This window comes from Natator depressus, chromosome 3, assembly GCF_965152275.1.
Source record: "Natator depressus isolate rNatDep1 chromosome 3, rNatDep2.hap1, whole genome shotgun sequence".
Classification (NCBI taxonomy): Eukaryota; Metazoa; Chordata; order Testudines; family Cheloniidae; genus Natator; species Natator depressus.
Window position 1 is genome coordinate 99,093,875 of NC_134236.1, and position 26,080 is coordinate 99,119,954.

A 26,080-nucleotide genomic window follows, 5' to 3' on the forward strand; every position below is an offset into this window, starting at 1 on the left:
TTACACCAGTCTGACAACATAAAGGGTCTTAAAGTGGATGTGAATTACATTTGTTACAATCATACTTACTCCTACTTTAAGACTTTTATTTTGCCAGAATGGTGAAAAAGGGGCCTAGAGTAAAAGAATGAGGATCTTGTTTCTAAGACACGTCCAGCCAAATTTCACATGCATGAGAAGTTTTGTGAAGTTGTTGAACTTTTGGATACTTATCAGAATTTAAGTTGAACTCTGATCCTTTTGAGAGTCGCTCATCACTACTTTAGGTTTATATTTTGCTGGTACTAAGGGACATATACAAAGTAGTGATCTCTAGTATGTGGCAGATTATATTTTGCTCCTGGTTCTCGAGGACTCTTTCTCTGAAATATTTGCCTGCTCGAGCTGAAGTTATTTTATAATTGTGCTCATTGTTTCTGATAATTTAAAGCAATTCTGCCATAAGCTTCTGATAACAAATATTCTGAGGAAATATAATTATTAAAAATATTTTTTAAAAACAAACAGAACTGTGGTTAAGTGTTTTGACAACATAGTTAGCTTTTTAATCACTACCTGTGTAATGTGTATAGTATCTAGCATACCTCCCACCCTGTAATTTTCCCCTGCCTTTTTCTCTGTTTGTTTAAAATGTAGAAAATGTGCTTGTACAAAACTCAAAACGATGTACATACATTGCTGATAGATGTCAACCCAGGAAGATTTCTGCCCCAGAACAATACAGTACTTATTATTTTCCCCACACTCCTACTCCTCAGACAAATGTCCAAGCAAATCGATTAATCTTTCACCAAGATTAACAAATGCAGGTTCTTCCAAACCAGCATGGGAAAGGAGTTCTAGAGCAAAGGAGTCTCCAAGAGAACCTCTTGTATTTTTAATGGCTGAATGCTTAAGACATGATTGTCAGTAAAACCAGTCCAGTTGATCTCTGCTTTTGTGACAGTACTTAAGAAAGACAGGCTTCTCTTGGATAGCCAGGAGTCAAAACAGACATAGTGAAGCCATACCTTTCAGTTGCAATCTAAATTGGTTAGGAAGCAAATATATTCCTCCAAGAAGAGTTGTAATATCCTCTGTGTACAGAAAACACAGCTAACTTGTTACGTAATTGGGTTGCCAATAGATCTCTTCTGAATTATGCCCCCCAATCTCTTGAACTCATTACTGAGTCAAACTACACAATTTTTATTGCCTTGTGGTCCGGAAGATTTCTTATTAATCTGTTTTTCTCACCCCCACATTGGAACACATACTGACAAAGAACAAAAGTGCTTCAGAATTTTCAGAAAGAGAAACCCTTTCAGTTTCTTGTTTCATTTTTTCCCCAGATGACTGAAGTATTGATGAATATTATTTTTCCTCCTTCCCATTCAGGCTGTTACTACAGTGGCACGTACCTTTCTATCAGTGGTCAGATAGTTTCAGGATATATGTCCTGGATACTGTGTTATACCTCTAAATCCCAGATGGCACACTGTGACCTAATGCACCCCTGTATTCACATCCTGCACACTATTGTAATAGTCTTTGTCCGAAATATGGCTTGTGAGGTATAATTTGAAAACTAATAACTCACTAATCAATAACATCATGGTAAAATACATGTAGCAACATTATATGTAAAATTATGAACATAAGCTGAAATTATGACTTAAATTTGTTTACCAGACAAATCTGGAGAGGGGGTAAACCTATTCCTCAAAGACAAAGGACAAGCTAATACCTCTGGCCACGTGTCATCAAATTTGATTGGTAATCACCTGTCAAGTGGCCATTCTTTGGCAACAGAGGGGAGCAGGAACAGATAAATCTGCATTTTAACAAACCAACAACATGGAACCTCTTTCACCACAAGACTCCATATTTCCGTCCTCACAATGGGAAGGAATTTTATCTAGGGTAACCTTCAGGAAAATGCATTTCAAAGGGTTACTGGACTGTGAAAGTAGGGTCGAAAACAACACAGCTATTCTGTCTTTATTTCTCTGCCTATCTCTCTCTTGCTCTGTTTCAACTAAGAAGACAAAAGAACCAGCTTTTGGATTTCGAAGGCATTCTGACCTGAGAATTTGGTCAGCCCTGTTGCTGGAAACATGTGGTAAAGATTTTACCTTGAACCAAGTCTAGTTTGTTAAATTTTAGTTACTAGAAAGAGTTTTATCTTTATTTTTGTCACCATTTCTTTAATACCTGTTATACTTGTACTCACTTAAAATGTAGCTCTTAGTCATTAAATAAACCTGTTTTATTCTTTAATCAAAACTAATCCAGTGTTGTGTTTTAACTGAACTGTTTGGGTAACTCAAGTTAAAGTAGCCAACTGTTGCATATTGACCTGTTATAGGGGCAGTAAACCTATAATATCTGAACTGTCCAGGAGAGGGCTGGACAGTGCAGAACACGTTTTGGGGGAAAATCCAGGACTGGAAGTATGTTGGGGTCACCCTGCAAGTGGTAACTGAGGCTGGTGGAAGCCAGAGTGTTGAGTGGAGTGTTGCTGACAGGCTGAAGTAATACACAGAAACTTAGGGTATGACCTGCATGCTGTTTGGCTGTTTGTGAGGGGGCTACAGCAGCAAAGCATTGTGAGGCACCAAAAGTTGCAGAGCACATGGTGACACAAGCCCTTATCGGTCTAGATGGCACCCCAGAATGTGATACACACACACACACTGGTGCATTCCAAAATGATTATTTTATGACTGTTTTATTGGCAAGTCCTCTACTGAACAGAGTCCACAGAGAGTCTGAGAGACTGGTAGCATGGCAGGTAGAAGAATCAGAGGAATCTAAGTCTTGGACAGATTTTGCTCCTCTTTCTGAAATGTGTTATAACTGAGCAGTTGTCAGTGAATAAAAACCAAATCCTTAAAAACTGATTTTTCTTGTATACTATATGGAAATGCTGACGGTCATAAAATATGACAGTGGTACTATTACAGCAGCCATTTAACACAAAATCATTATTGAAATGTAGGATCCATGCTAAAGCTAAAAAGGAAATTTAAGGGGAGCAAGAATCTGTGGTAGCTCTTGTGTCATAGGTGATGTGTAGGGAGGTATGTGGGGTAAAGTGCCCTCCCCCGCCCCCGATTTCTACTTGGCCTGACCTAGGGGAGGGAGCGGAGCTCTGTCCTTCTCCCACTGCACCTGCTCCCTTGGCATGCTCGGCTTCTGTCCCCAGCAGCTAGGCCTGGGCAGGGAGCAGAAGGGGTGGGAGCAGCCACTTCTCATGCCTGCTGCTCTGGCTCGCTGCTCTATGCAGTGTGGTGGCTGGCTCCCAGAGCCCAGATGGGGAGGCGGTGGCTTCTGCCTCCCCTCCCCACACACCCACTAGCTCACGCCTGGCTGCTGGGGACATGGGCTGAGTGAGCTGGAGCCCGCTCTCCCTCCCCCGTCATGTTTCTGGCTCTCTTTGCTCCTGTCCCTGGCAGCTGGGCCCGGGTGGAGAGTGGGCCGCCGACTCCACAGCCGGGCTCTCTCAGGCAGCTGCTGTGCTGCACAGAGCAACGACCTAGAGCAGACAGCTTCAGCAGGTTTGAGAAGGGGCTCCCTCCCACTCCTCACTTGGGCCCAACTGCCAGGGAGAATGGCTGAACGTGTCGGGGGAGAGGGAGGTGCAGTGGGAGAGGCCCCCCGCCTTCCACAGGTAACTCTGGTGGGGTGGGGAGAGCACGGCAGCCCCGGGCTGAGCGCAGCGTGGTCGGTGCTGCTGGGCAGAGGAGACACATGGAACGGTCATGTGTCCTCCTCTTTAGATTGTGCCTCCCCAGTATCAGGAGGCATGAGTCCTCTATGTGTTGTGTTATGAAAGCCATTGATGATAAAAGTAGGATGACATCAGCAGACCTATTAGAAGTTTATTTATTGATTGATTAAGTTGCTTTTTGGTGGTATATTGGCCTTATGGTCATAGGGCCTAATTCTGCAATGAGCACCCTCATCGGAGTTCAGAATGCTAAACAACTTGCTGTAGGCATTCAGCAGCTTGCAGGATTGGGTCAATAGTGATAAACTTGAAGCAAATGTCAGTAAGTCAGTTTGTTTTCTGTACTTTTTTGTATTAGCTGATTGTGGGCTGTAAATATTATTTAAAAACATCAGTAAACCCAATATTTAATAAGATACCACTGTCCCTGACATTATGGGTTACATGCCAGGACACGGCCTAGGCCAGACCCATTGCATTTGAAAAGATGACTTGCCAGCAGCTTCAATCCAGCAGTGGTCTTGATTTGCTGGCACATCGAGAACCACCCCAAGTTAATAATGGTGTGGTGATAATAAAGTAAACATTTTGGCAGAACCTGAGGTTGCTGAAAGGCACCCAAGGTTCATTGATTTAAGATGAGGAATGTGTATGTATGCCTTTTTCCTTTAAAGATGGGAGAATTCATTTGTTGCTGGCAATAATACTATCCGTCTCTGCTCAGTTAAACCCACGTGCAGCAGTGTGCTTCAGTAGTGCTTGGGGAGTCACTTTTCAGTGATTCAGTTTAAACAAAAAGAAAAGACACTCATTAACACATGCCTCTTGCTCTCTGATATTCTAAGTCACTGAACGTACTTAATGAGGAGGATATTTATTGTGTCTCTTCTAAACACCACTACCAAATAGTAGAGGGTTAGCCTTTCCATACATAAAGTGTACAGTTTTATTGCCAAGGAACAGCTTTTGCTTGGCTCTTGACCTTGAAATATTACAGTTCCTGATTGTACCTAAGGAAATTCTTCTTATATGGATGTGGTAATTTCTCCTAATACTTTTCCATTTGAGAGTCCATTCTTTGTGGTCCTTCTCCCCCCCACCCCCCCAACCCCAACCTCATCCATGCTGTCTTGTTCTTACGTTTCAAGTAGTCCTCAAAGTACTTTGAAAATATTTGGTTCAGATAAGCACCCAAAAATTCAGATGCTTAGCAGACTGTGTATAAATTTCTCTGAACTGCAAATCTCATAACGTTTTTTGTGGAAAATTTCTAATGCTTGCTGGCATCAGCCAGGCTGAAACCACTGCCAGAACTGTCTTTTACAGTATTTGCACTTCCAAACCCAGGTGAGCAAAGAAGTGCAGAGATGAGGAGAAATTAAAGAAAACAAACTACTATATAAATGAACTTTAACAAAACTTTTTCTCTCCATATGAAAATCTGCAGTTTTGGTTTGAGGTTTGTTTGAAGATTTGTGTCATTTCAGTAGTACTTCTTTTGTTATTCAGTTTATCCAGTCAGATTATTATTATGTGTATTATGGAAGCTCCTGAAGGCCCCAGTCAGGGATACTATACATACATATAATGAAAAGATGGTCCTGCCCAAAGAGCTTACAGTCTAAGGCCTGATATTGAAAAGACTTGTGCACATGCTTAACTTCATGCACTGTGAGTAGCCCTGCTGGCTGTAAAGTTAAAAACATACGTAAGTCTCTGCAGAATCAGGACCTAAGAGCAGCTTAAATGGTCTAGATAAAACATTTCAAGTGCTTAAATGATATAGGAGCTTAAATCCTGTTTTCAGAAGTGTCTTAGGTACATAGGAGCCTAAGTCACATGGAAAGTCAATGGGACACAGGCTCTTAAATGGCTAAGTTACTTTTGAGAATGGGACACACACTCCTAAGTCACTTAGACCCCTTTGCAAATGTTATCCCGAAGCTAAAATGAGTCTTTTGGATTTGGTGTTTTAAGAGTACTTTTCCCCCCAATCTATTTGAAAACAGTTGGTTTTTCACTAGAACAGTCTAAGCACATTCCCACTAAGATTTCAGTAGAAAGATATAAAAGTTTTAAATGTCAATTATACTAAATGTAAGCGGGGGAATAGTCCCACTATTGTGGGGAACTTTCCTGGCTTCTGCACTACCCCGGTGAAGTGGGCTAGCAAAAGGATCTGAATCCTCGCTCCCACTTCCTTTACCCAGTGGCCTCCCTGCCCTTGAGGACTCCCCTTCCACTCTCCTGTCTGGCAGAGTCCTCGTAACCCCAACAAGGCTGGGCCCAGGATTCCTGGGGGGCTCAACCCCCAACCCTGCTGTGGTCACCTAGGACAGGGGCTAGGGTGTCCCCACTCCGGGGTACTCTCTCTGCACTGGGCACTTCTCTGACCCACTGACCATTACATACAAGTTAAAGCAAATGCAAGTTATTTAATCAGCAATTAATTTTAAAAAGAATAAGGAAAAATGGGAAAGGTTAAAGGAAACACATCAACCCGCTCTGTGGCAGGGAACATCACAAACAGTGTCTCTGGAATGTCCGGGCAGTTCACAGTCTGTTCCCTGTACGTCCCAGGCCTTCTTCTCAGGCCCTGGCAGTGCTGCAGGGATGCTGTGGGTTGGATACTTGCTCTGGTGGTGGCCACATGCTCTCAGGCGCTAAGTGGTAGGACCCTTCTTCCCAGTGTCGCCCCCGCCCTGTCGGGGTTACGATCCAAGCCTGGCCTGCAGAGCCTCTTGGCTGAGGCGTCTCCCTGTGCTGGGCCCACTGCCCAGGGTCCCCCTCGCTCTCCCCAGCTGCTCACCACACCCAGCTCCGGACTGCTCCAGCCCCAGCTCCACCACTCGGTCTCAGTGCTGCTGCTGCTCTGCCTCCAGCCGCCTGGGCTGCTTCTCTGGCCCCTCTGGCTCTGGTTGCTGCAGCTCTGCTCCCAGGACAGGGCTGCTCTCTCTGGGCTGTGCCTCTGGCTTTGGGGCTGCAGCTCTGCTCCCAGGACAGGGTCTGCTCTCTCTGGATCTGGCCCGGCCCTGCTCCCTAGCTCAGCTCGGGCCCTTGCTTTCTCCTTAGTTGGGCCCCACTCTGTCTGACCCAGGCAATTTCCAGCTCTCACGGAGGATGGGACCTCCCTGGCCTCCTGACTCCCTGATTAGCCTGCCCGCCCTGTCATTCAGGCTGACCTGGAGCATTGGCTGCTCCCCATTGTTCCTGGGGGCTTTCGGTCTCAGGGTCCTGATTCCCCATCGACCCTTCCCCCTTTTTAGTACTGGGAACTAGCAACTAAAACACCCCCACTGAATGTTAGTAAGGTGCCCACGGTCCCTTAGATAAAGTTGCTTTCTGCTCAGTGGTACAGCAGTTTCACAGACATGTGTTGTATCCTTCTTTCCAAAGTGGGTAACAGATGGGTGTCACCTCAGATTAAAAATAAACATTTGTTTATGTACTATTAATATAATTTTTTTCCACTGAATAGAAAAGTACAGAAATCATAAAAATGAATAAAATTTTTAGACTTCACATTCATAAAACTGTTTAATGTTGCGCGAACTTGCTGTCACTTGTACATAAAGCAAATCCTAAACAATTTCAGTGAGAAAATTAGGCTTTCTTTGGGGAAGATATCTTAGTGCATATTGACAGGTTTCAGAGTAACAGCCGTGTTAGTCTGTATTCGTAAAAAGAAAAAAGAAAAGGAGTACTTGTGGCACCTTAGAGACTAACCAGTTTATTTGAGCATGAACTTTCGTGAGCTACAGCTCACTTCATCGGATGCATAGCATATCGTGGAAACTGCAGAAGACATTATATACACACAGAGACCATGAAACAAAACTTCCTCCCACCCCACTGTCCTGCTGCTAACAGCTTATCTAAAGTGATCATCAAGTGATCATCAAGGAAGGCCATTTCCAGCACAAATCAAGGTTTTCTCACTCTTCCCCCCCCCCCCCCCACAGACACACATACAAACTCACTCTCCTGCTGGTAATAGCCCATCCCTCTTTGAAACCTCTCTTTATAATGCGCATGATAATCAAGGTGGGTCATTTCCAGCACTAATCCAGGTTTTCTCACCCCCCCCCCCACACACACCCCCCCTCCAAAAACCACACACACAAACTCACTCTCCTGCTGGCAATAGCTCATCTTACAATGTGCACAGCAATAATCCAAGTTTAACCAGAACGTCTTGGGGGGGGGGGGTTGTAGGAAAAAAACAAGGGGAGATAGGCTACCTTGCATAATGACTTAGCCACTCCCAGTCTCTATTCAAGCCCAAATTAATAGTATCCAATTTGCAAATGAATTCCAATTCAGCAGTTTCTCGCTGGAGTCTGGATTTGAAGTTTTTTTGCTGTAAGATAGCGACCCTCATGTCTGTGATTGCGTGACCAGAGAGATTGAAGTGTTCTCCGACTGGTTTATGAATGTTATAATTCTTAACATCTGATTTGTGTCCATTTATTCTTTTACGTAGAGACTGTCCAGTTTGACCAATGTACATGGCAGAGGGGCATTGCTGGCACATGATGGCATATATCACATTGGTGGATGTGCAGGTGAACGAGCCTCTGATAGTGTGGCTGATGTTGTTAGGCCCTGTGATGGTGTTCTCTGAATAGATATGTGGGCACAGTTGGCAACGGGCTTTGTTGCAAGGATAGGTTCCTGGGTTAGTGGTTCTGTTGTGTGGTATGTGGTTGTTGGTGAGTATTCGCTTCAGGTTGGGGGGCTGTCTGTAGGCAAGGACTGGCCTTTCTCCCAAGATTTGTGAGAGTGTTGGGTCATCCTTCAGGATAGGTTGTAGATCCTTAATAATGCGTTGGAGGGGTTTTAGTTGGGGGCTGAAGGTGACGGCTAGTGGCGTTCTGTTATTTTCTTTGTTAGGCCTGTCCTGTAGTAGGTGACTTCTGGGAACTCTTCTGGCTCTATCAATCTGTTTCTTCACTTCCGCAGGTGGGTATTGTAGTTGTAAGAATGCTTGATAGAGATCTTGTAGGTGTTTGTCTCTGTCTGAGGGGTTGGAGCAAATGCGGTTGTATCGCAGAGCTTGGCTGTAGACGATGGATCGTGTGGTGTGGTCAGGGTGAAAGCTGGAGGCATGTAGGTAGGAATAGCGGTCAGTAGGTTTCCGGTATAGGGTGGTGTTGATGTGACCATCGTTTATTAGCACTGTAGTGTCCAGGAAGTGGATCTCTTGTGTGGACTGGACCAGGCTGAGGTTGATGGTGGGATGGAAATTGTTGAAATCATGGTGGAATTCCTCAAGGGCTTCTTTTCCATGGGTCCAGATGATGAAGATGTCATCAATATAGCGCAAGTAAAGTAGGGGCGTTAGGGGACGAGAGCTGAGGAAGCGTTGTTCTAAATCAGCCATAAAAATGTTGTCATACTGTGGGGCCATGCGGGTACCCATAGCAGTGCCGCTGATCTGAAGGTATACATTGTCCCCAAATGTAAAATAGTTATGGGTAAGGACAAAGTCACAAAGTTCAGCCACCAGGTTAGCCGTGACATTATCGGGGATAGTGTTCTTGACAGCTTGTAGTCCATCTTTGTGTGGAATGTTGGTGTAGAGGGCTTCTACATCCATAGTGGCCAGGATGGTGTTATCAGGAAGATCACCAATGGATTGTAGTTTCCTCAGGAAGTCAGTGGTGTCTCGAAGGTAGCTGGGAGTGCTGGTAGCGTAGGGCCTGAGGAGTGAGTCTACATAGCCGGACAATCCTGCTGTCAGGGTGCCAATGCCTGAGATGATGGGGCGTCCAGGATTTCCAGGTTTATGGATCTTGGGTAGTAGATAGAATATCCCAGGTCGGGGTTCCAGGGGTGTGTCTGTGCGGATTTGATCTTGCGCTTTTTCAGGAAGTTTCTTGAGCAAATGCTGTAGATGCTTTTGGTAACTCTCAGTGGGATCAGAGGGTAATGGCTTGTAGAAAGTGGTGTTGGAGAGCTGCCGAGCAGCCTCTTGTTCATATTCCGACCTATTCATGATGACAACAGCACCTCCTTTGTCAGCCTTTTTGATTATGATGTCAGAGTTGTTTCTGAGGCTGTGGATGGCATTGTGTTCTGCACGGCTGAGGTTATGGGGCAAGTGATGCTGCTTTTCCACAATTTCAGCCCGTGCACGTCGGCGGAAGCACTCTATGTAGAAGTCCAGTCTGCTGTTTCGACCTATCTCCCCTTGTTTTTTTCCTACAACCCCCCCCCCCCCCCCCAAGACGTTCTGGTTAAACTTGGATTATTGCTGTGCACATTGTAAGATGAGCTATTGCCAGCAGGAGAGTGAGTTTGTGTGTGTGGTTTTTGGAGGGGGTGTGTGTGTGTGGGGGGGGGTTGAGAAAACCTGGATTAGTGCTGGAAATGACCCACCTTGATTATCATGCGCATTATAAAGAGAGGTTTCAAAGAGGGATGGGCTATTACCAGCAGGAGAGTGAGTTTGTATGTGTGTCTGTGTGTGTGTGGGGGGGGAAGAGTGAGAAAACCTTGATTTGTGCTGGAAATGGCCTTCCTTGATGATCACTTGATGATCACTTTAGATAAGCTGCAGGACAGTGGGGTGGGAGGAAGTTTTGTTTCATGGTCTCTGTGTGTATATAATGTCTTCTGCAGTTTCCACGATATGCTATGCATCCGATGAAGTGAGCTGTAGCTCACGAAAGCTCATGCTCAAATAAACTGGTTAGTCTCTAAGGTGCCACAAGTACTCCTTTTCTTTTTTCTTTTTAGTGCATATTGTACCTTTATCTGACCAAAATAGCTTTATTTGTTTCAATATTAATATTAAGGTTCCTATGGTGGAAATAAAGCATATATTAAAGTGGAGAATATTATTGATGGTGTTTTGAGTCATCACTGGAATCTAAATGATATTCATTGTTGTAGGGTTGGCTCTGTAATCTGTAGGGTTGGCTCTGTGCTGAGATTGAGAGTGGCATTGTAAATAACTGGAACTCCTGATCAGTGTTTCAAATGGCACCTGTAGAATTGCTGCCATCACGACCAGCTCCTCAAGCATACAGATAGCTCACTTTGGAATGAAGTAGGTGAGAGGGCCCCAGTGGAACTTCGGTTAAAGTACATGAAAACTCCCATTGTCTTGGGAGCTGGACTGGCCCCAAAATTAGCACCCCTTCTTCCCGCTATACCCCACTGTGAGTGCAGTTCTGGCTTGCGGGGGAAAAAAAGCATTCCAGCCTGTCTTTCTTCAAAGTACTAGGAACATAAGAACGGCCATACTGGGTCAGACCAAAGGACCATCCAGCCCAGTATCCTGTCTTCCGACAGTGGCGAATGCCAGGTGCCCCGGAGGGAGTGAACCTAACAGGTAATGATCTAGTGATCCATCCCTGACGCTCACTCCCAAATTCTGGCAAACAGAGGCTGCCCATCCTAGCTAATAGCCATTGATGGACTTATCCTCCATGAATTTATCTAGTTCTTTTTTGAACCCTGTTATAGTCTTGGCCTTCACTCTGGCAAGGAGTTCCACAGGTTGATTGTGTTGTGTGAAAAAAATACTTCCTTTTGTTTGTTTTCTCCAGGGAAAGAAATGTAGAGCCATAGGAAATGAAGAAATGTAAGTTGCTTTCTCCCACTGTCTTACAGGGGAAGTGACTGGGAAAGACTAACTTTGACCCTAAACTCTGGTGTGATAAAGGCTAAAGACAAGAAGCAGCAAATGTTGTCCAGAGAAAGCAACCAATCCTTTATAGGCTTTGACAACTAAGCAGCAAGTTCAGAAAGTAGAGAGAATCGCAAAGAACTGAGGCTGCCAGAAACTATGCTGGCACTTACGCTCCTCACTCAGCTGAATTCGTCTCTAAGTATTCAGCAGCTGGGCAGATTGGGAGTCAGGTCTAGTTCTGCAGTGCTTTGGCTTTTCACAGAGTGCTTTTTTGTTTGTTTTGTTTTGATGTAGTAGACTTCCCCTTTACATGTTACAATAATGAGATGAATTCTGTTGCTCTGCTGCTTAGAACACGATCAAAATGTGAGAGCTGTTATGTTAGTAAAGTATCTAGTTTTCTGAAGAAGAACATGGTTTTTAGAGGATCTGTGGTTTCTCTGGTGGTTAAAGGTGGTGGTTGTGGAGAAAGCTGGAACAGGGAAAAAAGGCATTTTTATACTCTTCTTTAGGGTACATTTCCCAAATACGATACATTTGATTTTATTGATTGAACAGAACTGAGATGTCCATATGAGTGAATATTACTGTTTCATGAGGAAGATAAATACAATTTCTAATTGGAAAATGGATAGATTTACATATATTGATGTTCTGACTTGGATTTTTGGGGTTCACTATGTCAAAGCTTTTCCCACATTTGCCCCCAAAATCTGTTCAATGGCACCTTGACACTCTGTGATACTCTCTTCATGAGATTTTAACAGGAGAAAGAGTCCCACCCTGGTCAGTTGTAACTAGTGAAGTCTGTCACATTATGGAGAAACTACCTTGGAATCAAGCATGTGCTTTTAGCCCAAGCTCCCCATCTGGTAGGAGCATTTCAGCTGGCAGCAACTCCGATGAGCAGGAGAGAGATACTCTCATTAGAAGGCAAACTACAGCATGGTAGGGAGCTGTTTGGTTCTCTAAATTGATATTAGTTGACTCCTACTAAGCATCTTTTCCCCCATGCTGGCATTTTCAATTATAGCTTCTCTGACTGTGAGAGCAGAATGTTTGAAAGTGATGTGGCTGTCTCTCTCATGACAAAGTGTTAGATAGAAATTTACATGGCAGCTTGAGGAGTTTTGAGAGAAATGCTATTCTTAAATTAGTTTCTTTTCCACATCTGAATTGGGCTTTAGAGTTTTAAAAGTTGCTGACATGAGGAAAGGTGCTAATTTTTTAAAATATCCACAATTTAAAAATTCTGATGTCAAAGATTCCTATCTTCTGTCAGAAATGAAAGAGGCACATGATTTAAACTCTTGTAACGGTCTCTGACCACACGCCAAAACCGACAAATGACTGCCTACATGGGGTGGAGGGAACTGAATGCATGATGGCAGTCTTCAAAAGCATGAGCTGCTACACCATGTACTAATGAAAAATCTGCTTAATAGCTATCAGTAGCAGTTGGACTTAGTATTTCTTTCAGATGTAAAAGCCATTAGAAAGCAAGACTATTACAAAATGACAAACACTGCAGGTCTAATACTTCATCCAGTGGAGGGACGTGATATTCTGCATACAAAGAAACCAGTGTACACTGTTAATGATGATTTTAAAATATGGATATGAAACTAACTGTGTAGTACAGGAATTGGCATTATATTAATTTCATTATATTTGATGATTATATTTGGATTTCCTGGTGCATGGGTGATGTTCGGTACACAAAATCTGACTATTAGAATAATATTATTCATCTGAGGACTCCCTACTCTCTCACACCAGCTACATCCTTCTGCAGCTGGCTCTGAGATCCTCTCTTACTAATGTATGTATTTCAATATCACTCATCATCAAAGTATCATCTGGGCTTGGATTAGTCCCTCCGTTTTAATCAGTGTGAGGTGTCTACTCTTCCCATGTCCTCAGAAGTAAAGGTCCTCTGCAAGGCATTCTGCGACAATGGGAACAGGAAATGCTACTACTACCAGCCCTGATTCACTGGCTCCAGGCCGAGTTGCTTCATGAGCTCATGTGTGTTGCTCCTTGAGAGAAATCTCAAGTTTTGGGTTATGGGCAACTTAAATACTGAAGTCCCAGAATTTTTTTCACTTTACAAACGTTCATAACCCCAACGTACATCAATATGAGAAATTTACTGTATTGGCTGCATATTCCTGCAAGAAGAGACTGAATGGAATAAAAAGAAAGGATGCTGACAAATAATTTTTTTCTGTTTTCAACAAGGTATCATGTAGAACCTTCACACGAGTGTAGACAGCCTTAGAAGTGCATGCTTTTTTTTTTATTGACACATTCTGTCAAATGCTAGAACCTGGCACAGAGATGCAATTATTTCTACTGACTCATAGACCAAATAAATTCCTTCTTTGCTGTCCCTTTGTGGATAGGACAGGAAGTTACTTATGTATATAATATTTTGGAGGGGAGAAAAGAGCAATAGAGGCAGGAACAGTGGCTTGAAGTCCTCCTCATTCCCCACCTCACCAACCCTGGACAACATCCATTTGCCCTGGTTCATTATCCACCACTGCATCCAGCATTAGTACATGTTTCTTGTAAAATGATCAGCAGATAAACAGTTAACAATGTTGACATCCCATTTATTATTATTACATTCCAGAGTTAATGCATCATTGAGATGAATGGGTAGTTCATACCTATCAGAGTTGTTTTAGTTTGCCTGTTTGTAAATTCAGGAAGAGGAACTGACTATAAACAATGTTAGTGTTAAGTTTAGGAGGATATTTTTGCAACCAGAAGGATTAAAAATTAATTATGAATAGGAAAAAAATGCTTAGATTTATCCACACAATTTTGCGGAATTAGGTTAATTATGTTCATACCTCTTAAGCATCTAAATAAGAATATAAACCTTTGTCCAAATTCCGAATGCCACATATATGTTACAGTTTACCTGATTGATGTATAGAACAAAAATTAAAGAGAGAACTATAACAGTAAAGGAACAAGTAAAGAAACATTTTGCCCCAGATTGTTGGTATAACTCTGAGACATTAGCCCTGTTTTTCAGAGTTAGGTTCTGAGATGTTGGGCAATATTCTATATAATTGGTCAATACTGTATTTAATTTGTGATGCTATTCTAAATTACAAAAAACTGCTATTAGCTGATGAATTTATTTTTGAAATAGAAGAGAAGGTGGGAGTAACACACAAGGAAATTCCTGCTTCAATGGCTAACTTTATGCAGATTAATGATTCACTTCAGCACAATCTGAATAATATTAGTGTAGTGAATTATCCTGTACAATAGGATACACTTTCCTATATCTTCTGAGCCATTCTTCAGAAGAGACAGTGCTATAACATATGGAAGTGTGTTTCTCAATGTGTGTTTTGAAGACTTTGCTGCTGAGATAATTAGCAATGAAAATGAGACCCAAGACTCATTTTGTATCTCATCATGAGGCCCATTCTGTCCATAATTTGGGAAAGGCTCAGAAGACTATTTAGAGTATTCCCCTACTAATTATGTTATAGTCACATGAATGAAGTAACTGGAAACAGTTCCAGCTGTACAGTGGCTGCTGTGCTAATTGGCTGCTATACGCCACTAGGCTGTTTGGTAGTGCTCTGCTCTTTTTTCACATTCAGATTGGCAAACTTTGATTACCAGCTGTACGCCACTGGACTTGTGTAAAAAGAAATATGCTCTAAGATTGAGCTATTATGATATCATTTACACGTATCAGCCTACTGATCCAATCAAAAAGCAAAACAGAAAGATTTATTTCATGAAATACCCTATGGGAACAAGCTCAGAGTGAACATTTTGCTAAGAATTTTGACTCCAGCTAGCAGAACTGGTTCACTTTTTGTGTCATTGTGAAATAAACATGGTGACAATGTGACATAAGTGCAGTAAAGCTCAAAGATACTTTAGGTTTTATCTGTATTAGAGCACTCAGTCGCTGAGTTCCAGTTGGTTGTATTGTGCTAACTGAAGCACCATTAACAGGTTTGTCCACTAAGGTAAGGTTGCACCCACACCAGGAGAGCCTTACACTAATTCAGGTGGAGTGGCGGTCATCTTTGACAAAGATGACAGCTCCCTGAACTAGAAAACCTCCTTTATTCACTGGCTGAGAGTTCCCTCTCAGCTACCCATCTTGTCACACCCCACCAGTCCCCTACAGTACCCCCCTCAAAATCTTCCCCAATCCTGTCTCTTGCCATTCCCCCCACATTATGCACTGAAAATTCCCTGGCTACTTTGGTTCTTCCATCGAGACAGTTATAATGTAACTTGCTTGCCTCCCCAACAATCAGACGAAGCGCTTTGGTGTGTGTATGGGTAAGGGTACTCTTCAATCATTTTGAGGGGGTAGGAAATCGTGTAACTTCTCTAATATAGACAAGGCCTAAGAATGATTGAAAAATCATTCAGCCACCCCATTATCCCTATTCCATTTTTTGTTGTTAGCATGTTTGGAATCTGTACCAAAGCGAGGAATTTATCACCATAAGGGTGTTATTTTCAGCTGGTGTTGATCAATGGAGCTTTATTGACTTACAGCAACTGAGGGATCTGACACTGAACATTTACATTTTAATGGTGCCTATTGTAGCATTACCAGCCTGCCCAAAAGAAACTGTTTCTCCCTGAGCTCCTACTGATGTGCAGTTCCACAACTCTCTCAATGCATGTCTGTGTCTAAATGGGACCATTTAGTCCATACTCTTTTGTGGGGATCAAAAAATTCATTTTGTTCCCAAGTTTGGCTTTCCTATTCTATTGCATGGCCCAGACTGAAGGAATAATCTTATTTTATTACAAAGACACCCTCTTTGGGGTCAGCTGATGAATGGAGACATGAATTCGAAAAATGGAATGTGATTCATAACTCTATGGAATGTAAATAATTTGGCATAATTTCAAAAGCTACTTTTGGAATTCTCAAATCAAAGGCAAGACAGAGACAATGCTCTGGGTCAGCTGAAAACTCTAACTAGTGTGTGTTTAAAAATGAATCTTTATGTACTATACTCTTAAAGTGTTTTCTTAAGTTGAGAAAAAAAATTCCATGAGCTGCAGCATCTCAACTGTTTATTTTCTTTCCCTTTATATTTTCTTTAAAACTTTATTGCATTTTTCTTAACACAAATAAACAAAAATAAACAAAATCAAAAGATATGTAATCAACTGATAATTCATCCATAATGTACAGTATCTCAATGGACTACAAGAGAAAGGAATTAGGATAAGTCTTCTGCAGTTACACAGGATCCTTATTAAAGTATGGTTCCAATCTGAAGAGTGACTATAAAAATGGAACCTTCATACTCAACAAGTCTGCTTACTTTAGTTGTAAAAGCAGCCTTTTACTTTCCTTTATTCCCGTTAGCCCTGCAGAGCCCAACACAACTGAGAGTGTAAAGTGAACACTGGCAGCAGGTTTTGCAGCGATGAGAACATCTATTTGAGCAATGATGATATTGGAGCTTGATGGTATTCAACAGTAGAAAATACTCCTCGTCCATCTCTGTTTTTCAGTGAATACTCTAGGGTTGTCAGACCAAACACTGCTCCTCCCATTTGTTATCCTGTATTTCAGTGCGATTGCACAGATTTCAGCCGTTCTGCTGTTGTCCTAATATCTGAGCTTCGAGTATAAACTCAAATACTAAAGTATTTGTTAGGAATACATCATAGTGAGATCTCTGGACTGGATGTTTTGAGCCAAAAAAGTTTACATGGCTGGACTAGATCAGACATATTAGTGTAATATGAAATTATTTAGTTCAATGGAGCCACTACCCATGCAAAAAAAGTCCAAAATAACTTTCTGTACAAATATATCAGAAACAGTCTCCTAGACAATGCAGTTTTTTCTCAACAATTACAATACAATGTTTTAAAAAAAATTATTGAGCTCTCCAATTAGATTGTTTCTTTCCAAACAGCATAATTTTGTGAGGGGAGAAAATAAAGTTTAGCTATTTTTAAACTGTCTTAGACTGTTTGCAGTAAATGACATATGTTAGTGTGATCCGGTGTGGCTGTAATTTATGGCTGCAATTCAATCCGTCAGTAAGTGGGAACAATGAAGAGAGTAAAGGGCATGTATGAAATAGGAGGAGAGTGATTGAATGAGAGCAATGAATAGTGTGGTTAGTCTTTCCTAGCTCAGGGTTTTGTTGGTTTATATGCTGATATATGTCCACCAAAAAAAGTGTTCATAAACAAGTTCTCATGCCGTGAGTGGACACGCTAATACTCACCACCTAAAGCAACCCTCAACAAATCCACTCCCATATGCATGTTTTTCAAGTTGAAAACCAGACGGCAAGTGCTGTGACAGCATGGTGCTTGTAAATACTGCAGGAGCTTCTTCTTAAGAGGGAAGAGAGCAGGGAGCTTCTCTTGCCTGCCCCTAGTCCCATCCCAAAGATCTGCAAGCATTGTTAATACTTGGGCTTCACAGAGGGCAGAATTCTGTGCTGTGGATCTTAACTATTTTGTTCTTGGTATGTGCCTGGAGGGCAGAATGATGGAGTTGAGGTGTAGATCTGATAATTTTTTGTCATATATGTTCTTCACAGTCACTTTCCCAAATCCAACATTGAAGCCATTAAGCCAGAAATTAGTGCAATATTCTCCCTCCGGCCTCCTTCTGTATGTGCTCATGGCACTACCTCATAGAAAGGCGACTCTAACTATTAATTCTCTGTACATTCATCCCTTCTAACAAGGACCTATGCTCTCACTCCTCTGCTTCACTGTTAGCGCTGTGGTATCTGTATGTTATTAGGGGAAAAGATGCTGCAGCATTAGCAAATGTTGTTCTGGAGCTACAAATGTAACTATTGTTTGTGGCTCAAATCCCAGCAAGCAGGCTAGCAGGAAAAAACCTTGATACATCAACTGGAAAGACAGATGAAGCAGACAATAATAAGTGTTGATTACATGCTATTATTCTGTTTATAGTGACATTTCATGTATCTCTATAAGGCTTATTTATGGCAGCTGTGCAGAAGCCATGTGATGTGGCCAGAAATGTTTTATGGAGAGATTTCATATGACATGATTACCCACTAATGTCTTAACCACAGAGTTTCACATGAGAGAGAAAATCACAATTGAATTTGGGAAATGGGTAACTGTTACAAAAGGGGTGTGTGTATATATGCTCAAATGAACGTTTATATGCATATATTGATATATAATTTAGTAAATTGTACAAATGTAAATACCATATACAAAGATAAAATTTTCAATATTTCAAATGAAACTGAAGGAGAAGTTTGGCAATTCTCTAGTGAGTTAGATTGAATCTGGAGGATTATTTTTTATCACACTTCCAAAAGTCTGTGCTGTCACAGTGGAATTTCTTTCTTGCAGAAATGTTACTGGAGAAGGGATATTTTCACGGTCAAAGAGTTTCACTGCAAGGTGTTGCCTTCTTTCATTTTCAGGGAAAAATTCTCAGATGAGAATTGACTATATTTAGCTTTTTTACTTTGGCAGAAAATGAATATATAAATATACATTTACTTGTATTTTTAATTTGTTCTCCAGGTATTCCAGATTGCATATGTTATTGTGAAAGCAGCTAATGCGCCTCGACCTGGGAACTGGATTTTGGAGCGTTCACTGGATGGTGTTAACTATCAGCCATGGCAGTATTATGCCATAACAGACACAGAATGCCTGACACGTTACAACATTCATCCCCGCAGAGGGCCTCCATCCTATGCAAAAGATGATGAAGTTATATGCACTTCGTTTTACTCCAAGATCCACCCACTGGAGAATGGAGAGGTAAGAAGGGAAATATACGGCAGCCAACATGCCAACAGAAATATTGTTTTGCTTAATTGATAAGTATATGCCTTGTGCAGACAATGTTTTTGTATGGGCTTTATATATGAAGGATGGAGCTCTTTTCCTTGTATGTGCATCAATAGAGGTTGCCATATACCCCATTAAACAGGGAGAAATACTCACTAATAAACACATGCAGTGTGAAGGAACTCTGTGGTCCTTAATCTCTAGTACTTGCAGGCACCTCCTTTGTAGTTAAGATAGGCAACAATTCCAATAAGAAGCAGAGAAAGATACTGGGCGAAACTCCCACTGACTTCAGGGGGGTTATGATTTCACTCGCTGCATTTAAATATACCACTTGGAACTGTAAGCCGCTTTCCCCTTCCTTTTTCTTATTTAAGTGGCAAAAAATTTATATTTTGCACAGAATAAATGTTCATATTTATTAAACTTACTCACATCCTGATAATTCACAAAAATAAAATGACAGTTGGATATGGAATAGATTTTAGGCAACACATTTTGGTGTACATTAGTCACAGGGTGGGATATTTTTCTCTTACTGTACTGACTGTGATTGCTGAGTAATTCCTGACTACCATGCAAAATCTCATGCTTTTTTTTTTTTTTTTTTAAACCAAAACTGTTCTTGAGTTTGTGGAGCTTCTGAACTTTCAGCTTTTCTTCTTTCATACTCCATGCCTATTTCACTTCAACTATGCACCTCACTACATATCCCTGCTAGATTTTTTTTTATGAACAGAATGACATAGCTCCTAGTTATGGGTGACTTTATTGTATTTTTTTTTTCAGTAGTTTACATTTCAAGGCCCACAGATTCCTGACATGCTGCAGTCAGGACTGCTGTCAGCAAACTTTTCACAATTCTGGACAATACTCAGAACATGCATGTTTCTGAGCTCTCAAAATGCTATCTGTCTAGAGACACAGTGGATTGAACTGTGAAACTGGGAGGTTGGAGGTCTGCATTGAAGAATTTGTGTATTTGCAAGCTTATATTTCTGTGTGCAAGTACCATGATTATCTGTGCAAATTGGGAGCTGAGGCATGGAAACAGCCATTTCTAATGCAGTTTCAGAAATAATACATATAAATGTAGGCATGAAAATGTAGACAATTTCTTGCAAGGAAATTTTCAAAAGGACCCGAACCTGCCCTTCTAGCATGTGCAATCGGATACACACAAGATACAACTCAAGACATAGACACCATTAATGTTCTCTTTTCACATGAAGTAGAGTGTACACATGTAAAATGTAACACTTGGCTATGCAAATGACAGTGCTAAAAACTGTGTGTGTACAGATGTCATATTTCTAAAATATTTATGAGTAAATCCAGGGAGTGAATAGGGGATTTGAAGCAGCAATTTTACTAAGATAGAAATTTCAGACAGTTTCCTTTGGTGAGAACATTTGTATAGTTAAACCTAATGCCACCAGAACCCTTTCAGCATCTCAGTTGATTTAAATTCATTTTCTTTCTTTAAGGGCATAATTCTCTTCTGAGACTTGCAGGCAAATCTTGACTCCAATCTTCTGCTGTCCCGTGAATGAAATTGTTCAATCAGATCCATGCCTCCTTATGTCCTTAAAGTGGATTAAACTGGTTTCAGTGAACTATGGGCTCCTAAGTAACGAAGGGCCCCAGTTCAGTAAAGCACTTAAGTATGTACTTAACTGTAAGCACATGCTTAAGTCTTATTGACTTCAATGGAACTTACCCCGTGCTTAAAGTTAAGCACTTGCTTTAGTTCTTAGTCTCTAAAGTGCCACAAGTCCTCCTTTTCTTTTTGGGTTCCATGTGTTGTTAGATTGGGATGTTGCATCAAAGCTCATAAAGAACACATACCAGTGATTATGATACTTAAACAGGGCTCTGATTTTAAGAAAAGGAGACTTGGTTTGAACAAGGGATGTATTCAGCATAATGTCCAGCTAAAGCAAATTCTTATCCAAAAACTCTAGTCCACTGAAGGCATGATAATAAAAACATCCCTCTGGAAGCTTATCTCACACTTTTAAAGTATCCTTCCATGATGCAGATCTATATGGAAAGTCAACTATCTCCAGTGGAGACCATCAAGTAGAGTTTTCACAATCATCGGAAGAGTTTGATTCCATGTAAATTAATAAACATAACCTGTAACCTACACAAACCTGTTACCATAGGTGTAACGTCAATCTTATCTGTTTTATTAGTACAGACAGCACTATGAAATAAATGGCAGCCACAGTCAGTTTTTTAATATTCGGTCAAAACACACATGCGGTGAGAAACAATAAAATAGAAATCCATACAGACATCATAGTTAGCCATATCTTACATTGCAGAAGATTTGATTGGAGCCTGGTCTTTCAGCAGAGCTAAATACGTGCATTACTTATTTCACTTTCAGTGTAGAACTGTGATTTATATACTAGTTACTGAAAGCCAAGATTTGCATGCATGACGAGTGATTGTGGGTATCTTCATATCTTGGTGACCTGCTTGGGATACCTTGAAGGAGCCTGATTTTCAAACAGAGTGTACTCATCATCAAGCCTGACTATGTGCAGGATGTGTATGGGTCTACAAGACACTGCCAGAGTCAGATATATGCTCTGGTATTACACATTTGTTCATAGCAACATTTGAAATTAAAACTGGGCAAATTAGAGGGGAGAAACTCCTGTGTTGGAGCCCTTTTAGTGAATGTTATCTACATATATACATATATTTTAGTCAATGAGTTTATTGATGATAATATGAATAGAAATGGCAATTTTAAGTAATTATTAGATATATTAATCAAAATGCATATCTGGAATTCATTAACATGGTATTTGCTCCAGAAAGAAGTTTCTAAGATATATTCTCAGCCAATCAGGGAATAGAAACAGTACCACATGACTTGTCTTCAAGCCAGCCTAACCAACACAACTGAATTTTATATAACAGATTCTTTACAATCAGGTGCTTGTAAACAATCAATCTACAGGGCAAGAATTATTTACAGAGATGATTCAGTGACTAATTTTTTTAACAAATAAATTTGAGAAAATCAAAACCTGCTCAAGAACATTTTATGAACAATAAAATGGGCAAAATCAGTTAAATTAGTTACTGGATCGGCTCTATTTGAATAGCACTCTGAAAAATGTTGACTTAAGTAAATGCATTGATATCACTGAAACAGTCAAACCCGCCACACATTCTGAAGTCATTGGGACTTATGGCTTGTAGGAAAGGTAGAATGTTAGTCACACTCCACTGCAAAGACTGTGACATTTTGTTTTTGGTTACTGCATGTTTCTCAAAGAACATCAATACATGAACAGACCTGCAGTATGGTGAAAGCTTATTTTCAGTATGAAAATATATCTTCCAATATCTTAAATATTATCAGATGAGGGTTTCTTTCACATATATATTAGAGGATGACATGTTCTTTGTTGTTTTTATAAAGCAGGTTCCTTGATTTAATGTTAATTTGTTTGACATCAGTCAGGAAACTAAAAATATATCTGGGGGACATATGAGGAGGCTGTGACTGCCATGGTTTAGTGTGGGGAGAGGGCCATAAGAATTAGCCCATGTCTCTTTTGGTTTCATGACATTTCCATCTTTCCTTGCTGGGATTCTTACTTTTGATTTCCTCAGATCATCATTAGTCTGAGAACTAAAAATTAATAGTTAACATAGTGATTTTTTGCTTCATTTCCCTGGCACAGAAGTCTATTATTTACATCTAATTTGTTCCTTTTTTACTGCAATCACTTTCTTGTTTTTCTCGACTGTAACCAGTGCCTGGACTTCTGTTTGATTCTATTAGGTAGATATTGGTCTCGGGAACATTATCTTAGTGCCACTTATTTTTCTGAGTGGTAGCCGTGTTAGTCTGTATCAGCAAAAAAACAAACAAAAAAAACCAAGGAGGACTTGTGGTACCTTAGAGACTAACAAATGTATTTGGGCATAAGCTTTCGTGGGCTAAAACCCACTTCATCGGATGCATGCAGCAGAAAATAATTAATTGGAATTAATTTGCAAACTGGACACCATTAAATTAGGCTTGAATAAAGACTGGAAGTCGATGGGTCATTACACAAAGTAAAAATTATTTCCCCATGCTGTTTTTCACACCTTCTTGTCAACTGTTTGAAATGGGCCATCCTGATTAAAACTACAAAAGTTTTTTTTCTCCTGCTGATAATAGCCCACATTAATTGATTAGTCTTGTTACAGTTGGTATGGCAACACCCATTGTTTCATGTTCTCCGTGTATATATATCTTCCTACTGTCTTTTCCACTGCATGCATCCGATGAAGTGGGTTTTAGCCCACGAAAGCTTATGCCCAAATAAATTTGTTAGTCTCTAAGGTGCCACAAGTACTCCTCATTTTTTTACTTATTTTTCTGTGGACTGTATAGAGTTTTCATCTATTTTGATGTTTTAAACGGCATGTATAATGTCACATACTGTACGTTCTATACTTAGACACATGAAATTTTCCCATTGTATCCTGTCAGTCTTTGCTAGATGCTCCTAAGTTAATCTGAAGAAGAATGGGAACTGAGGTGCTTCTGCCTCTCACTGTAACTCATTAAATATTTTAGACATTTTCATCAAAAATGACCTTTTCTGCTGGGCTGCAGCTTGATTTGGGGTGGAGCGAAATGGGGAAGTCATCTCTTTTCACCTCCACCTACAGAAACATTCCCTCAAGCACAGACAGATGTTTCAAGCCTATTATAGGGAACAGGCAGAAACTTAGAGGAAAATAAATTGTTTTGCCATTTTCTACATAACCAATTGTCTCTGCAAGCAGAGCTTGCAACTCTAATCTAGTGAAAAAGGGCGGAGAGAGCTCTACTCAGGGTCTGTGCCAAAAGCATTCAGGGTCACTGGTGAAGCAATAAGAGGGATAACTCATCATCCAGGAGGCTGCATGCTTCCTGATTGGGCTTTCAGCCTTTGGCAACTCTATAAAAGAGAAGATAGGATTTGAATTTAGATTTCTCCTTTGGCAGTGATGAAGAAATCTAAATCCAAATAGCCATTTGACTACCTGGTTCACTTTACTGTGATCCCATACAAGAGATCTGAAAAACTGCTCTTCAGAAGATATGATTAATGTTGATGCACAGCAATTAAGCAAACTTGCAAGAAGGAGAAATATCTCTCCCTGTGTGGGTACAGTCTGTCTTCCTGAGTATTGCTTCAAAGTATCAGTCTGCAGTAATCAGAGTAACAGCCGTGTTAGTCTGTATTCGCAAAAAGAAAAGGAGTACTTGTGGCACCTTAGAGACTAACCAATTTATTTGAGCATAAACACCACCCTATACCGGAAACCTACTGACCGCTATTCCTGACCACACCACACCACACGATGCATCGTCTACAGCCAAGCTCTGCGATCCAACCGCATTTGCTCCAACCCCTCAGACAGAGACAAACACCTACAAGATCTCTATCAAGCATTCTTACAACTACAATACCCACCTGCGGAAGTGAAGAAACAGATTGATAGAGCCAGAAGAGTTCCCAGAAGTCACCTACTACAGGACAGGCCTAACAAAGAAAATAACAGAACGCCACTAGCCGTCACCTTCAGCCCCCAACTAAAACCCCTCCAACGCATTATTAAGGATCTACAACCTATCCTGAAGGATGACCCAACACTCTCACAAATCTTGGGAGAAAGGCCAGTCCTTGCCTACAGACAGCCCCCCAACCTGAAGCAAATACTCACCAGCAACCACATACCACACAACAGAACCACTAACCTAGGAACCTATCCTTGCAACAAAGCCCGTTGCCAACTGTGCCCACATATCTATTCAGGGGACACCATCACAGGGCCTAATAACATCAGCCACACTATCAGAGGCTCGTTCACCTGCACATCCACCAATATGATATATGCCATCATGTGCCAGCAACGCCCCCTGCCATGTACATTGGTCAAACTGGACAGTCTCTACGTAAAAGAATAAATGGACACAAATCAGATGTCAAGAATTATAACATTCATAAACCAGTCGGAGAACACTTCAATCTCTCTGGTCACGCGATTACAGACATGAAAGTTGCTATATTACAACAAAAAAACTTCAAATCCAGACTCCAGCGAGAAACTGTTGAATTGGAATTCATTTGCAAATTGGATACAGTTAACTTAGGCTTGAATAGAGACTGGGAGTGGCTAAGTCATTATGCAAGGTAACCTATTTCCCCTTGTTTTTTCCTACCCCCCCTCCCCAGACGTTCTTGTTAAACCCTGGATTTGTGCTGGAAATGGCCCACGTTGATTATCATACACATTGTAAGGAGAGTGGTCACTTTAGATAAGCTATTACCAGCAGGAGAGTGGGTTTGTGTGTGTGTGGGGAGGGGGGCGGGGGGGTGAGAAAACCTGGATTTGTTCTGGAAATGGCCCAACTTGATTATCATACACATTGTAAGGAGAGTGATCACTTTAGATAAGCTGTTACCAGCAGGAGAGTGGGGTGGGAAGAGGTATTTTTTCATGCTTTGTGTGTATATAAAAAGATCTTCTACACTTTCCACAGTATGCATCCGATGAAGTGAGCTGTAGCTCACGAAAGCTTATGCTCAAATAAATTGGTTAGTCTCTAAGGTGCCACAAGTACTCCTTTTCATTCTGCAGTAAGTTTAATAAAAATGGGAATAGCTGAGAGTGCATATAAATTGCAAAGGCTAGTCCAATTTACACATTTAAAAGGCACACAGATTTGTATATGAGGAAGACGGGATCAGGGAATCAGAACTGGGAATGATTCTGTTGTGAATGGAGAGTGGGTATGCCTTGGATTGGTGACGTGGTCACTTAGTATTAATGGCAGGCCAAGTCACTGGGGGAAAGAAGACAGTTTGGATCCAGAGACCCTGCACAAG

The 26,080-nt window shown here is 41.1% G+C and overlaps 1 protein-coding gene across 1 annotated transcript in view; it reads left to right on the top strand.

The window, feature by feature from the left end:
* LAMA2 (laminin subunit alpha 2) overlaps nt 1-26,080 on the top strand; it is a 472,624-nt gene that overhangs the window by 136,320 nt on the left and 310,224 nt on the right. Inside the window, exon 4 of the mRNA XM_074948401.1 lies at nt 18,909-19,151. Within this exon, the coding sequence (XP_074804502.1) occupies nt 18,909-19,151 (243 nt within the window). The remainder of the gene's footprint in view (nt 1-18,908; nt 19,152-26,080) is intronic.